This window comes from Lipotes vexillifer, unplaced genomic scaffold (assembly GCF_000442215.2).
Source record: "Lipotes vexillifer unplaced genomic scaffold, Lipotes_vexillifer_v1.1 scaffold230, whole genome shotgun sequence".
NCBI classification, from domain to species: Eukaryota; Metazoa; Chordata; class Mammalia; order Artiodactyla; family Lipotidae; genus Lipotes; species Lipotes vexillifer.
The window spans coordinates 2456442-2471529 of record NW_006775143.1 but is presented as its reverse complement, the minus strand read 5'-3'; the positions used below and the strand labels follow the sequence as shown (position 1 = coordinate 2471529).

Genomic DNA, 15088 nt, shown 5'->3' with positions numbered 1-15088 from the left:
CAAAAAAAAAAAAAAAAAAAAAAAAAGTATAATGAGAAATTGTGATAACTGCTATGAAAGAGAGATAAAAAGCCTCAAGAAAGTAAACCAACAAACAAACGGGGGGATCTTATCAAATCTAGAAGCCTCAGCAATCTGGTGGATGAATAGCAGTCAAGTCAGTGGAAAAGAGAAAGGAGGGGGAGGGTAAAACAAGTTCCAAGTAGAGGGAACAGCATGTACCAAGGCTCTCTGGCATCACAAAGCACAGTTCCAGAAAGTAGAAGATCAGGAGTTGTAAGAAGTGAGAAGCGCAGCACCTTGCAGGCCACGGTAAAGCACCTGGGTCTGGATCCCGAGAGCAGCTGGAGGCCAGTTAAGGGTTTTCATTGGAAAAGTGATGTGAGCAAGTTTTAACTCTGAAAATATCACTCTGGTTACCAGGAAGAAAATGAATTAGAGGAGGTGAGGGTCATTGTTAGCCGGTTAGGAAGCTACTGCAACAGTTCAGCCAAGACTTGGGCCAAAATGGGTCAAAGTGGACATATTTGAGAAATTCCTAAGAAGACAATTCTACAAGGTTTGTTAATGAGCTATAGTTTGGGGTGGGGGGTGGGGAGTGAGTGCAGGAGGAAGGACAAACAGGTATCAGGGATGTCTCGTTGGTTTCCAGACTACAAGAACTGAGATGGAAATCAAAAGGTGCCTATCACCTTTTGATATGGCAAATGTGGTGTCTGCATGGGTTACACATGAGGAGAAGCTACTGTATTTCCACTGGGTGGAGGGAGCCGGCCCTGGAATGAAGGGGGGTGAATCAGTGTAGACAGCAGAGGTGGTCTATTCTTTCAAATCTTTTGGCCACTGAGTGAAAGAAATGAAGACACAGTGGCAGGAGAAGGTAATATTAGGCAATGATAGTGTCCTCAGTAGACTTCCATTTTTTTTACACTTTATTAAAAAGTTGAAGGGAAGCAGCTAAGAGAGAGACTACAGCAAAATGAGAAAAAGCAGAACTGCTCAGATCACACCCTGGCTCCACCAGTTCTTATTTATAGGATCTTGGGACAAGTGATCTAACTTCTCTGTGCCTCAATTTTTCCCAAGGGGAAAAGAAAGATAATAATAGTGTCCATCGTGTGGGGCTGATCAGAGAGTTCAGTGAACTAAGTACATAAAGTGTTTGAGCTGAGCTCCTGGCACAATTGAAGTGCTCAGTAAGTGGTTGTTCTTAAAAGTACCAGGAAAAGACAGTCTGTGATTCTCTTTTTTATTACATTTGCTAACTGAATTCAATGTCCCATGGGGAAGAAAAAGCTCTACACTCTTGACACGCAAAAATGCTTGCATTTGCTAAGTCTGTTTGTCTTGCATATCTTACTGAACCTGGTAGTTTTCTGGTCTCATGAAATAGCTATGTTTTCCAGTTTTGCAAGCAGACAAACCAAGCATTAAGTTCCTCTTTTGTAATTGACCATGAGCGTGTTGAGTAATATGTGGATTATATCCCCCTCTTTTCTTTGATCTTCCCTCTTGCCAAGAACTGCCTGACAGCCTGGTTCCTGGCCAGTTCACCTCCTTCTCATAATGCACCGATGGAGAGGAAGTGGCCCACAATAGCAGAGATTTACTCCAGATTGTAAGTACTTGACTTTCTTAATCCCTAAGCAAGGAATTCCCTGAAGGAATATCAGAATGAGAAAGACATATGAACAATGGTTTTGAGTAGTGGTTCTCAAGCTCAGTGTGCATCAGAATCACCTGGGAAGCCTGTGAAAATAAAAATTCTCAGCCTCACTCCTCTAGAGAAACAGAATCAGTAGGAGGAAGCCAGGAGTCTGCATTTTTTAAACGACACTTCCCCCATTCTCAACCTAAGTGATCCTGATTGACTTTGTGACATTCTGAGATCCAAGTCTCCACACTCCACTACGCACTCCTGACCTCTTATTCTGCTTTACTTCCCCTCCCCTTTGCCTTTTAATATACTATACTTTTCACTATTTTTTTTTTTTTTTTTTTTTTTTTTTTGTTTTATCTTAAAAATTGATGTGGATGTTGTACTCTGCTTCACAAAGAGTTCAGGTTTGTTTTAATGTTTAAAACCATTTTTTAAAAAAATTTGCGGTACGCGGGCCTCTCACTGCTGCGGCCTCTCCCGTTGTGGAGCACAGGCTCCGGACGCGCAGGCTCAGCGGCCATGGCTCACGGGCCCAGCCGCTCCACGGCATGTGGGATCCTCCCGGACCGGGGCACGAACCCACGTCCCCTGCATCGGCAGGCGGACTCTCAACCACTGCGCCACCAGGGAAGCCCTACTTTTCACTATTTTTATTGTTTACTTTCTATCTCCCACATACACTCCAGTAGAAATGAAGTCTCCAGATGGTTGAAATGTATCCCTGTTTTGCTCCCTGATGTATTCCGAAAGCCCAGAACAGTGCCTAGCCCATGGGAGCCCCTTAATAAATATTTGTTAAAATTATTTGAATTGAGTCCCCACCCTCCCAGACATCCCATATATGGACTTCTGCAGTGGACACCCCAACTAACTAGTCCTCTTCTCTTAGTGTTCTACAACGTTTGGGTCAAAAACATTTAGAAAATTTGCTGATGCCATGTATCTTTTCCCCCAGAAGAAAAATGCAATAATATATAATTCTGCATAAACTTTCTGGCGATGGAGATCCAACAACCCTTCAAAATCAATGATCTGCAGACCTGAAATTAATAACCCTTGACATAAAACCAGCCCTGGTCCTTACAATTCACCCTTCCACTGTTGATGATGTAATTATTATCCAAAAATGCAAGTCTGGTTATGGCTTTCCCTTGACCCCCAATCTTCAAGAGTTCCCTATAGTTCACATGGCACTCCAATCCCTCAGCACAACGTTCAAAGTTTCTGCGACCCAGTTTTCTGCACATCACTTCTCGTTTTATCTCTCCCAAATTTTTCACACCTGTAGTAAGAATGATTGACTAAACATACATTTTGGACACAGATTTCCTGGGTCAGTCACTAGCTGTGTGATGTTAGATGAATTATTTACCTAAGTCCTCAGATTTTTTTTTTTTTTTACTTTTAATTTGTGAAACGGGCATCATAATGCAAATGTGCCAGGGGACAGAGTGAGAGAACACATACGAATACACATAAGGCACTTAAAAAATGCCAGGCATACAGTTGGCACTCAACGCTTGTTGTGTTTTTTTCTTCTATTCTAAATGTTTGTCACACAGCATTTGACATAACTTTCTTTCCTCTTCTTTTCCAATATACCTTAGTCTAGACCAAGGTTTGTCGAATTTTCTTCAGAGGACTACAGTAAATATTTTTGGCTTTGCGTGTCCTACTGTCTTCTGGGGCAACTGCTCAACTGGGCCGTCATGGCAGGAAAGCAGACATAGAGATGTGTAGACAGATGGGTATGGCGGTGTGTCACAAACTTTATTTATAAAAACAGATGGCAGGCTGGATGTCACCTGTGGGCCAGAGTTTTCCAACTCAGGCCTAGGTTAGCTTCAGAATCTCACAGACTTGGGTTCAAGCTTCTCTGAACCTCAGTCTCCTCATCTATTAAATAGGGATGATAATAATATTCCCCTCAGAAGTTCTTGGATGATTGAATGAGATAAAGCACAGAAAGCCCATGGCAGTTTTTGGCATATAATGTACATCTGGTACCTAGGATTATCTTTATCATCAACAGAACAGTCTCAAGCTATATCCACCATCTGTACACATCCACCTTCCCTGCTGCAAGAACCTTTTCCAGATTTACCTCCCCCCAACCAGAGTTTCTTTCTCCCTCTTTTCTAACACTGTTGGAATGTCTATTGTATTGTTTGAAAGTAAGTCATGAATTAATGTAGCATGTGTAAGCAATTAGTTACTTATGTGGCTCTTCTGCCTCATCCCCTAGACTGTGAGGTCCTTGAAGGTACAATCTGTGTCGTGCCTCCCTCTGTATTATCTCTCCTCACACAGTATCTACACACACCCAATGAGAGGTTGTGGTGGTGATGCTGCTGCAGCAGTGGTGATGGTGGTTATGATAAGGGTAGTGGTCACAGTGGTGGGCACAGCTGTGGTGGCAATAATGGGGCGGGGGGATGATCTTGGCTGTTAATTTCTTTTCAAAGAGCAGTCATTTGGAACTCTCTTCTCAGTTTGAGCCAAGAAGTGTAAATTGAGCAAACAAATCTTTCTGGCAGAGGGAAAGGATCTGCTAGAATATTAGAAAACCACAACAAGACCAAAATTACACATGGTTCTTCCTAGGGCAGCATGGAAAGAAAAAAAAGATATCACATTATTGCAATTCAGGGGACTCGAGCAATAGAAAAAAAAAAAAAAAAAAGCATCCAGATCTACAGAGTATTTTATAGTCTTCAAAACACCAGCAAACAGTCTCTTAATTTTTCTACATGAGAGCCCTACGGGGAGAGTTACCACCATTTCGCAGATGAGGAAAAAAAAAAAAAAAAAAAAAAAAAAAAGCATCCAGATCTACAGAGTATTTTATAGTCTTCAAAACACCAGCAAACAGTCTCTTAATTTTTCTACATGAGAGCCCTACGGGGAGAGTTACCACCATTTCGCAGATGAGGATACTGAGTCTGAGAGAGAATAAAAGACATTGCCAAGGTCAGAAGCCATGGCTGACTACTTCAGATTCAAACTTGGCTGTGCGCCCTAGAGCAGGTCACTCCTGTCTCCAGCTCTCAGTTTTACTATTTGTAAAATACAGAGGGTATGATTTTTATACCCATCTCTACTCATAAATGCTGTGTCATTGGGATGGAGCACAAGATATGTGAATCTTTCTCTTCCCAATATTAACTTAAGGAGTAAAATTGGTAATATCTTTGGATGGAAAATAAACTGCAGGTCACAAGGTGCCTCATCCAACATCAAAATATTTCCCTTATTTTCAGGGCAGAACCTAGACCTGACCCTAGATCTGTCGAAAGGGACTGTGGGATAAAGTTAGCCCATACTTTTTGTCATACAGATAAGGAAACAGACCAAGACAGAAGACGTATCCATGCCCAATGCCATACAACAATCAAGGACAGAACCTGGTACAGATTCCAGGTGTCCCGGTTCTTCCAAAGAAAACTCCCAACCCCCAAATGGATAGGGGTAGATACTGCAGTGTCTGCTTTATAAATGAGTAAAATGAAAGGTCACCCAGACGATCAACGGGAGAGATGGGACTCAAATCCAGCTCAGTCTGGCTCTTCACCATGACACAATTTTTTCTCCTGCATTTGGAGCCTCTTCTTATTCACCCAAAGGCTAAGTTAACAGCCACACACAGTCTCGTACGTTTAAGCACTAGTTGTGCTTAGCGAAGCTCTGTGGCTTTGGGCTGTGTAAGGGTCATTCGACAGGTGGACGGAGAAGATTGATGCATTCATCAAATTCTCCATCACTAAGACTTTTTTCCTGCTTTGCTTATTCAGAACCACAGCACAAAGTGTAATGAAAGGCTCCTTTCCAGCTGAGGCAGGCCTCATCCTTTCCCATGCATTCAAGGAGATGGACCCAAGGATATCCCAACCACCAAAGGAGCTAGTGTCCAATGGTCCCCAGGGCTATGAAGAGCACACCCTGGCCCTTGCTCAGAATCAGAGGCCTGAACAGCCCCACAAACCTCAGGCAAGTCACACCTCCTCTCTGGTACTTCCTGACCATGCCATATAATGGGACTCAGCAGTTGACTTAGGATCTCAAATAACTCAAGGAGACAGGTGTTCTCACATAGAAGAATGGTTCCATTCTGCTTTGGAAGGTCTACAGAAGGAAATCCTTTCACTCATGTGTAATTCCACCTATGGTATCCTTTCCTATAAAGTACAAGTTCCAGTAATATTTATAAAGTGAGAAAAATGCTCCTGAAATCCTTCCATTTGTGATCTGCCCTTTTAGGTTAATTTCTTGCATACAAAATGCAGACCCTACTCTGAACGTCATGTCCCTAGCACTTGGGGCATCTGCAGAGTTATCGAGTACTACCTAGAAGAGGAGATACCAAAGGAAGCACAGAAAAAGGAAGGAATCAGTTTAGACAAACGTTATTTTTATCATTATCATAGGAAACATAAGCCCATTACATGCTACATGCCGGGTACTATACATTCATTATCATCTGATCCCCATGAAGTAGGGATCACAGGAGTCCATTTTATAGACATAAAAACTGAGGTTTGGAGCGGTCATTCAGCAACACTCCACAGGAGTAGGGGATTGAGGCAGGATCCCCACTCAGCCTGAGTGGAGCACAGATCTTGCACTATCTGATTCCACTTTGACGAAGGCTCTTGTGGGAAACTCAGAAAGAAACTCACCCAACCTCTGTGCTTTTTCAGGTAGGAAAAGAGAGGCCCAGGGAGGAAAAAGGACTTGCCCCAGCCTCGCTATGACTCAGTGTCAGCGTCCAGGCCAAGGCCCTTTTATGTTTGACCCATGTGGCCCCTGCCTCTGACTGCACAGAAACGCAGAGAGATGGAGAAGCCTTGGGAGAAGTGATGGGGGTTTGGGGAAGAGGCAGAGGAACAAGTGATGGCCAAGATGAAAGTGGCTGCTTTCTCATCACACCAGCCTCTCTCAGGGGCCAAGATCCCCTCCTCCAGGATCGTTTCCATACCTGCACTGGGCCTGTCTTACCCACTCCTACCACAGCCTGGCTCCTTTGAAAAGGCCTAATGCACAGCAGCCCCTAGGCTGCTGTGAAACTCTAAACAGGCCTGTCTTTGGGGATTGGGGAGGGAGAGAGGAAACTAGTCAAGCAGCTCTAAGGTTCCTTTGCAGGTATAACTTAGAGGAGGGGAGCTTGGAGCTGAGAAGACAGCGCCTACCTGTCTGCTCTAATGCCTCTATGCTACCCGCTATCAGGGGCCAAACTCCTCACCACCAGAGCCTGCAGAGCTCTGCCTAGCCTGGCCGCCGCCTCTCCTCGGCATTGCCCACGGGGCTCCCATCCCGGCCTCAGCCTCGGGGAAATGGGCCACGTTTGCGCATCCTTCAGGTCTCTGCAGGAGCTGGGCCTTCGACCCGGAATGCTCTCAGGCTCTTCCTCTGCCCCAAATCCAGTCCTCCACTTTCACTTTAGGCACCCGACCCCCAAGAACTAATTCCAATGTCATTTCCCTAAAGAAGCCTTCCTTGATCCCACAAAGCCCTCGGTCACCCGATTTTAACCCAAAGGCCTGGACTTCTCTTGGTACTCAGCACAGTTTGTTCTCACTTATTTGGTGGGAGTGTTTCAATAATATCTGTCTTCTCCACAAGTCTGTAAACTCCATGAGGATAAAGACCATGCCCATTTGTGTCCATTTGTCCCACTCTTCACTTCTTGGGGCGTGACACCATACTTGGCAAATAGTAGGTGCTCAAAAATACTGAATTAACGAAGGAAGGACTCGTGCTTCAAAAGCAGCAGATGCCACATAAGGAGAACAGTGACATCTAGTGACCGCTTTCACACTCCTGGGCTTCTCTATCTGAGAGAACGTGAATCAGCCTCAGGAAGACTCATTTCCAGAACTGACGTGCTGAGGGAAGCTGGCATAGCATCTGGACATGGGGAACCTGACTCCTAAGCAAAGAGGAAAGGAACCAGCGCTTGTCTTGCCACCGCACATGCCAAGAACACACCATAAAAGTCCTGTGACTTGGGGCTTCCCAGTGGTTAAGAATCCGCCTGCCGGTACAGGGAACACAGGTTCGAACTCTGCTTCAGAAAGATCCCACATGCCACAGAGCAACTAAGCCCGTGCACCACAACTACTGAGCCTGTGCTGTAGAGCCCGCAAGCCACAACTACTGAAGCCCGTGTGCCTAGAGCCCGTGCTCCACAAGAGAAGCCACCACAATGAGAAGCCCGCACGGTGCAACAGAGAGTAGCCTCCACTGGCTGCAACTAGAGAAAGCCCGCGCACAGCAACAAAGACCAAATGCAGCCAAAAATAAAAAATAAAAATAAATTACACACACACACAAAAAGTCCTGTGACTTAGCTAGTATCGAACCACCTCAGAGATGAGGAGACCGTGGCCCAGAAAGAGCCGTAAATAGGGATATTCATAGCCTCTCTCACCAAACCCTGGAGAGCTACCGACGTGCTGCTTTTTTTTGTCTGCATTGACACGACACTGGTCAGACGACCCTTGGTATTTACTGGAAGCTTCAACAGCCTCCTCAGGGGTCTCCCTGCTGCCACTCTTACGTTTCCACAGTTGACTCTCACCCTGAAACCAGAGGTTTGGGGATGTATACACGTTTGGCTCTCTTGGCTTTTCTGTTGTTGGTCTGGGAACCTCTGACGCACAGTTAGATGATTTGAGATGCACGGCTCGTGACTCAAGCTCATTGCTGCACTATGCATGGTTAGGCTTTATGTGTTCATCCAGTTAGTGTTAGCTGGTTAGCTACTTTTAGCACTTTCATAAAGCCCCACAAATCCAGCACCCAAACATCAGCTAGAAACTTGACTACCATCGTGTAACAAATGCTCCCTCGTGCCATTACCCTGCCTTGCTTGACTCAAGATTACCATCATCCTAAATCCTACGTTCACCACTTCCTTGATTCCTTTTTTAAACTATCTATTGCATCTGTATTTATTTTTAAAAGGCAGTGTATTTGATATGCGTGTGTGTGTGTGTGTGTGTGGTTTTTTTGGCAGTATGCGGGCCTCTCACTGCTGTGGCCTCTCCCGTTGCGGAGCACAGGCTCCGGACGCGCAGGCTCAGCGGCCACGGCTCACGGGCCCAGCCGCTCCGCGGCACGTGGGATCTTCCCGGACCGGGGCACGAACCCGCGTCCCCTGCATCGGCAGGCGGACTCTCAACCACTGCGCCACCAGGGAAGCCCTGTGTGTCTGTTTTAACTTAAAATAGAGGGAAGGGTATCATGCTATATAAACTATATCTTTGGGATCTCTTGTCTTCATTTAACATTACGTGCATCCATCTCATATTAAGTGTCACTATAGTTCGTTCATCTTGGCTGTAGTACAGTGTTCCACTGTATGCATATTCGACACCTTATTTAACTGCTCTCCCATCGATGGTCATTTGGGTTGTTTCCAGAGGGCTCTTTCTGCCACACAAATCTAATCCTATCAGCTTCCTGCTAACCATGTATCTTCAGCATGTCCCTGCCCTCCAGATTGAGTCCAAACTCCAGGACCTAGCTTATAGTATCCTAAATAATCAGGTGCTTTCTGTCCCCTCTGGCCTCATATCTGCTCTCCCTCCATCTCTTGGTCTCAGTCATGGGAAATTTCTATAGGTCTTTGTAGAGACCATGTACTTTTCTGCCTCAGGTCTTCTACCTGAAGATACTCTCCTCACTTCCTTATTCTCATCCCTGATCTGTCCTCTGTGAAACCCTACCTGACCACTCACCATGCACTGGCACTTTCTCAGCCCAGGAGGATGCTTTGGGAGGGGCACATAATCCATAGCATCCTACTGGGCTTGGTCCGTGGTCTACCAGATTGCCTTCTCTGGAGGCCCAGGGCTGTCCAGAAGTTGCTGCAGAGGGAAGAGTGGGGACCAAGTAGAGATGCTTTATCTGCCTTCTTCCTTACTGAAGCAGTGGCGTCACTATTCCTGGCTTTATGGATTGGGGCTCCTGAACACTACATCTGGAGAAAAATGTTCCATGAACACAAGTGTGCAAACCAGTGAACTAAATCATTCATACAGTCCTCTCAAGCCCTGACATGCTATCACTGAAAGTCAGAGAGATAGAAAGAGGAAAAAGAGGAGATATAATTTCATGATTAAGCATGTAGGCTCTGGAGCAGACCAACATGGAGCAAATCACTCAACATCTTACATTTCCTCCCTTGTAAAGTGGGCATGAGAAAAGGATGAACCATACGGAGTTGCCATTTTTATAAATTAAAAATGGCCAAATGTCAGAAATTCCACATGAATCAACTCAATATTTATAAGTAAATCACAGATCTGGAGGGTAAATTAAATGAGATAACCCAAGTATAGTACGGAGGCAGAGGCTGCTAGGTTTTCACCAAACCCATACCTTCGTCTCCTAGGCAAACAGATAGAATACATTTCCCTGTCTTCATCTGCAGACAGGTGTGCCCAGTGGCTGAATTCGAGCTTAGCAGAATAGGAGATGAAATGATGATTTGCCATTTTCAGGCGTGGCCCGTTTCAACTTCTCATGTGCAATCTCCCATGTTCTTTCTTCTTCCACAGCAGCCGTGGAAGCATCAGGTTAATGGAGCACAAGATGGAACAGGCTGGGCCCCTGAGCTGCTACTCAGAGTAAAGCCACCCATCAATCAAAAACTTCTATTGAGGACTCCGCACAAGAAATAACCTTAATTGTACTAAGCCATTGAGACTGGAGAATTTGTCAGTTACAGCAACTAGTGTTACCAAGCTATATACGTGCTTACAACATGGTAAGGGATCAATAAATGCTAGCCCTCACCATGCTGTTGATGACGATGATGACAGTCCCGATGGACAAAGGGCCCACAAGGGCAGGAGGTAGGAGGGTTGGTTCTTAGATTTGACTTAGTGGCTGTGTCAGGGGACCTCACCTCTTTGGTGCCATTGTCCTGGATGAGAGTGTAAAGTGGTACCACACGGTTGATTTCCAGGAGCACCGGTGTGGGGCTCAGCTGCTCCTTGCCCGGTCGGCGGCAAAGGTGGCAGGTAGATGGACAGCGGCCTTTCTCCTCACAGCGGATCTCCACACCTGAGATGAGCTGGTCATCAGACAGCATCTGGGCTGTCAGCAGGCCTGAGAGGTAGGTGATGAAGGGCATGGACTTGAGCTCCTTCTTGCTGCCCAACTCCGTGGTCTCTGGAGAAAGAGATCTAAGTTCAGTATTGTTCAGTACTGTTCAAAAGGTCGGACTCTTGAACCCGTTACGATGTGCTAAGGAGGTAGTCATCCCCTGGAAAGGGAAAAAAGATGACAGAGTGGTTCCTTCACGATGCTTTGGAAAGAGCACTGACCTGAGGGCTCAGAGACCAGAATGGTGTCTTGTTATACCATTTATATGAAATAACCCTTTGCTTTCTCTGGGCCTCACTTTCTTTATATTTAAAGTCAGTAGGTTGGACTAGAGGATTCTTCAAGGACCTTTGTAAGATGTAAATATTCAAGCATATTTTTCCCAATAGGAAATTCTTTTGTTTACTGTTAATTTTTATAAATTCTACCTTTTTTTCAAAAACTTGTTCCAGTCCTATATTTTTCATGCAGTCCCATGTAATGGGTGAGAGACAAGCTTTGGAGTCAAGTCAATTTCAGTTTAAATCTCATTTCTGCTGGATAATAGCTCTGCTGCCTTGGGAAGGTCTTTGAATGTCCAAGAGCTTATAGTGATTAACTGTATAATGTGTGGTTAACAATAACAACTGAAACAGTTATGACTGGTAAATGAGATAGAAGGAGATGGACCTGTCTGGAGAAGGCAGTATTTCCCCCTTCTTTCCGTGCTCCTCTGTCCCCTTATTCAAATTTCTTTTCCTCAGTGTGCTGTCATGTGCATGAAGGACGCACGCCCCATTCTGTGCTGTTCCTCTTTATCCCTACAAGTGGCGTTTCACACCTCTGTGCCTTTGCTCTCCCTGCCCTACGTTTCCCCTCTGCCTCTCCAAATCTTTACCACCCATCGGCGCTCCATTCCAATGAGACCCTCTTCAGGAAGTCTTTCCTCCTTTCCCCAGCCCATCTTCTCTGATAAGTATTTCTGCATGTTAAGACCCTATCTTGTTAAGCTCATTTTCTCACCTCATTTTCTGTTGACCTCTCCAACCATAAAATCAATTCAGGGAGACCAGGGGCCGTGTCTCCCACTCCTGTCCCCCCAATATTCAGTGCCTAGAATGGTGCTAGGGATATACTTGTGAGTTTATCGAGAGAGAGATTATACAACTGTGAATGGTTAGAACAATATTTATGATCTAGTCTAGAGGCTCCAAAATTCATCTGAGGAATTCCAGGGATCCCAGCAGCCACCTCAGCAGCTGCTTGAAGAAGGCAAGAGGGAGACTGAGAAGGCAGGACTCTAAACCTGCATCTCAGCTTCGAATAGAGTTGTTCCACTTGTATCTCTTTTATAGACTGGCCTTCGATGTAAGATTTCATAAGAAGAAAGGGCTCAAAGCTTGAAAAAGTGATTTGTACAACTCAGAGGGTTCCATTTACATCACGGATGATGTAAATGGTGTCCTCAAAGTTGTGCAATGTACAGTCTGAGTGGCAAAACAAGGTGGTCCTGCACTAAGGGACAAAACTCGGTCCAGATGGCAGTTTCTTCCAAGCCTGGTGAAATCAGGGCAAGCTCCTGCCTCAGTGGAAAACAGGGGCCCTGGGCACCGAGGCCTGGGAGAAAGAAGGTTGTCTCCTGCTTTTGCTCTCGGCTTGCAGTGACATGCAGCTGATCTGGAAATAGGCTTGCCAATTAGAAATACAAATAAACTCAGTCTTCATTCATTACTCTCTGGGCCCTCGGGCTTGGGATCTGGGCTCCACCTTTTCTGTCTGGCTGTCAGCAAATACTTATGAGCACAAGATCAAAGGCTCTGGGGGGAGAAGACAAGGCAAATTCCAGCTAACCAATCCTTCAGAGGGATTAAAGAAGGGTAGTTACTAAGATAAACAAAACAAAGCTGTGAAGAAGGCATCTCAGCAGCTGGGGAGACAGAGACAGTCTTATATACAGACATGTCAAAAGAAGATGATGATGATGATGACTTTCGGAAGTGCAGGCCAGAGGGATGCATTCTGGAGAAGGGGGACTTCCAACTGGGGAGAGAATAACTCTTCAGGGTAGAAGGTCAGGGAAAGTCAGAGCTGCGAGGACATTAGAGAGCACTATGACCCAGAGTTCACTAAACTATGGTCTGTGGGTCAAATCCAGCCCTCTGACTGTTTTTGTAAATAAAGTTTTATTGGAACACAGTCCCTCATTTGTTTATATATTGTGTATGGCTAAAATGCCAGAATTGAGTAGTTGCAACAAAGACTCTATGGCCCACAAAGCCTGAAATGTTTACCGTATGACCCTTTACAGAGAAGGTTTGGAAACCTCTGCTCTATAGCCCTTGCTATAGATGGGGAAACTGAGTTTCAGAGAGAGGTTACACAGGAATGTGGCAATATGATGGATTAGTTAAAGGAAAAACTTTGCAATCAATAGACCGTCAATACACTTGGACTATTAACCTCCAAGGAGAAAAAAATAGAGTGGGGCACCTTTTCTCCATAAAATATCTTTTGAAAACTACTGAAAAAGCATACCTTTGAAAAGTCTAATCTGGTAAAACCCTCCCATTTAAAATGAGAGGAAACTGTGTCCCAAAGAAGGAAAATGACTTTCCAAGGTCACATGATGACTTAGTGATCCTTTCAGCACATGACCCCAGCCATCTGTTAAGCAATTCATCACTCAAACTAAACTACTCTTGTTATCTCATTTTTTAGAACACAGATGCCCCATCCCTCATAGCACCTTGCCATAATTTAATTGGGAAAAATATGTAACATGGTGCTGGGAGTAAGAATTCCCTTGATCAGACAGACATTCATAGACATTGGGTTAAAGATCTATCTATTTAAGAACAAAATGAGCTATTGATCTTTGCTGGTCTGCTTTTGTCCAATAAATCTTTTTTTTTTTTTTTTAAACAATCTATCAGTTCAAAAAAAATGGGGTTAAAAGCCCATAGTCCAGGCTGAAAACTGAATTCTAGTAGCAGTATAGAACTCAAGCTGAATTTAAGGGCTTGTTTTGCAAAAGGAGGGCACTTGGGTATCATCTGGTCCAAACCCATGGCTTAACAAGTGAGGAACCTGAGACCTAAATGGAAAAAGGGATTTACCTCTAAGTCCCATGCATTGATTAACAACGATCCTTTTTCATAAAGATTGTGTCATACCTAAGTTACGACCTGGAGAAGAGTTACACCAGGGAAGACCATTAGCCATTCCATTAATTATTCCCCTGTAGATACTACAATTGCGAAAGCTAATTGCTTCTGATCCAACTTCACTCGGTGGCTAAAGTCATCTTTTCAAAAGGCAAACTCTATATTCTTCTCCTGCTTAAAACTCTTCCATGGCACGTGGAATGGTCTTAGGATGAAGACCAAAATCCTCACCATGGCACATAGGTAACATGTGAACGAGACCACCTGTCTGCCTCTCCAGTCTGATCTGTCATCCTGTTCCTCCCGATTCTCCTACTTTCAGCTACGCTGGCCTTTCTGCTTCTCGGCTACACCCTGTCCTCTCTCTCTCAGTCTTGGCACGTGCTCTTCTCTCTGCACAGAACGCTGTCCCCATCCCACCCTCTGGCCCTGCCTTCTCCTGGCTCACTCCCACTCACCCTTCAGATCTTAGTTCAGGGGCCAGGTCCTCAGAAATGCCTTCCCTGAACTCCATCCCCATGCCTCCGATCTCTGTTAGGGTTTCATACTAAAGATCCTCATAGCATCCTGTTCTACGTGTCACCTGTTAATGTCTCCAGACTATAAGATCCATGAGGGCAGAGACAGTGTTAGTTCTGCCGATTCCCATCCACTTTACGTATTACCTGGAACGCAGTAGGCTTTCAATACGATTTTCAATAATATATTTGAATACATGTATATTTATATACCCTGATCACTGTGCCATCTCATCAAAGCATCGATGAGTCTAAGAGCAAAGATTTGTGAATTTCAGGATTGACAATTAATTGATGGCTTGTAATCAAGAGGTAAGCTCTTCTCAAAGTAAAATTAGCTCTCTCAGTTGAAAGGTTGACAGATGAATAGCTGATCAATTTGCCAGTTGCTCTGACCTCCTCTAGGTTCTCACATAGGCCCTTGCCATTGAGGGGATGGGAGAGTTTAGTTAAAACAGGCTGTCTTTAACAGGCCAAGGATAAAGAACATTTTTGAAGAGACTTATCCTCTGTTCACATTTCCCATCCCTCTGAACAATGCTTCCAAAATAGGATCATGTCTGGTTTCAAGCCCAATTCAGTTCCAATGACACTACAACCCATTCATTTGAGAACCTGCCAACTGAACTCTCTTTTTTCTCCTCCCAAATTCCTGC

The 15088-nt window shown here is 44.7% G+C and overlaps 1 protein-coding gene across 5 annotated transcripts in view; it reads right to left on the bottom strand.

Annotated features, from left to right (window-relative positions):
* Window positions 1-15088, bottom strand: part of ASTN2 (astrotactin 2) — a 944548-nt gene that overhangs the window by 189027 nt on the left and 740433 nt on the right. For 3 of the 5 annotated variants that reach the window (XM_007449715.1, XM_007449716.1, XM_007449717.1), the window contains exon 1: window positions 10572-10831. In XM_007449715.1, coding sequence (XP_007449777.1) covers window positions 10572-10799 — 228 coding nt within the window. In that variant the 5' untranslated portion in view covers window positions 10800-10831. Of the gene's footprint in view, window positions 1-10571; window positions 10838-15088 lie in introns of those variants that run through there. The other 2 variants (XM_007449713.1, XM_007449714.1) reach the window with 1 other exon arrangement.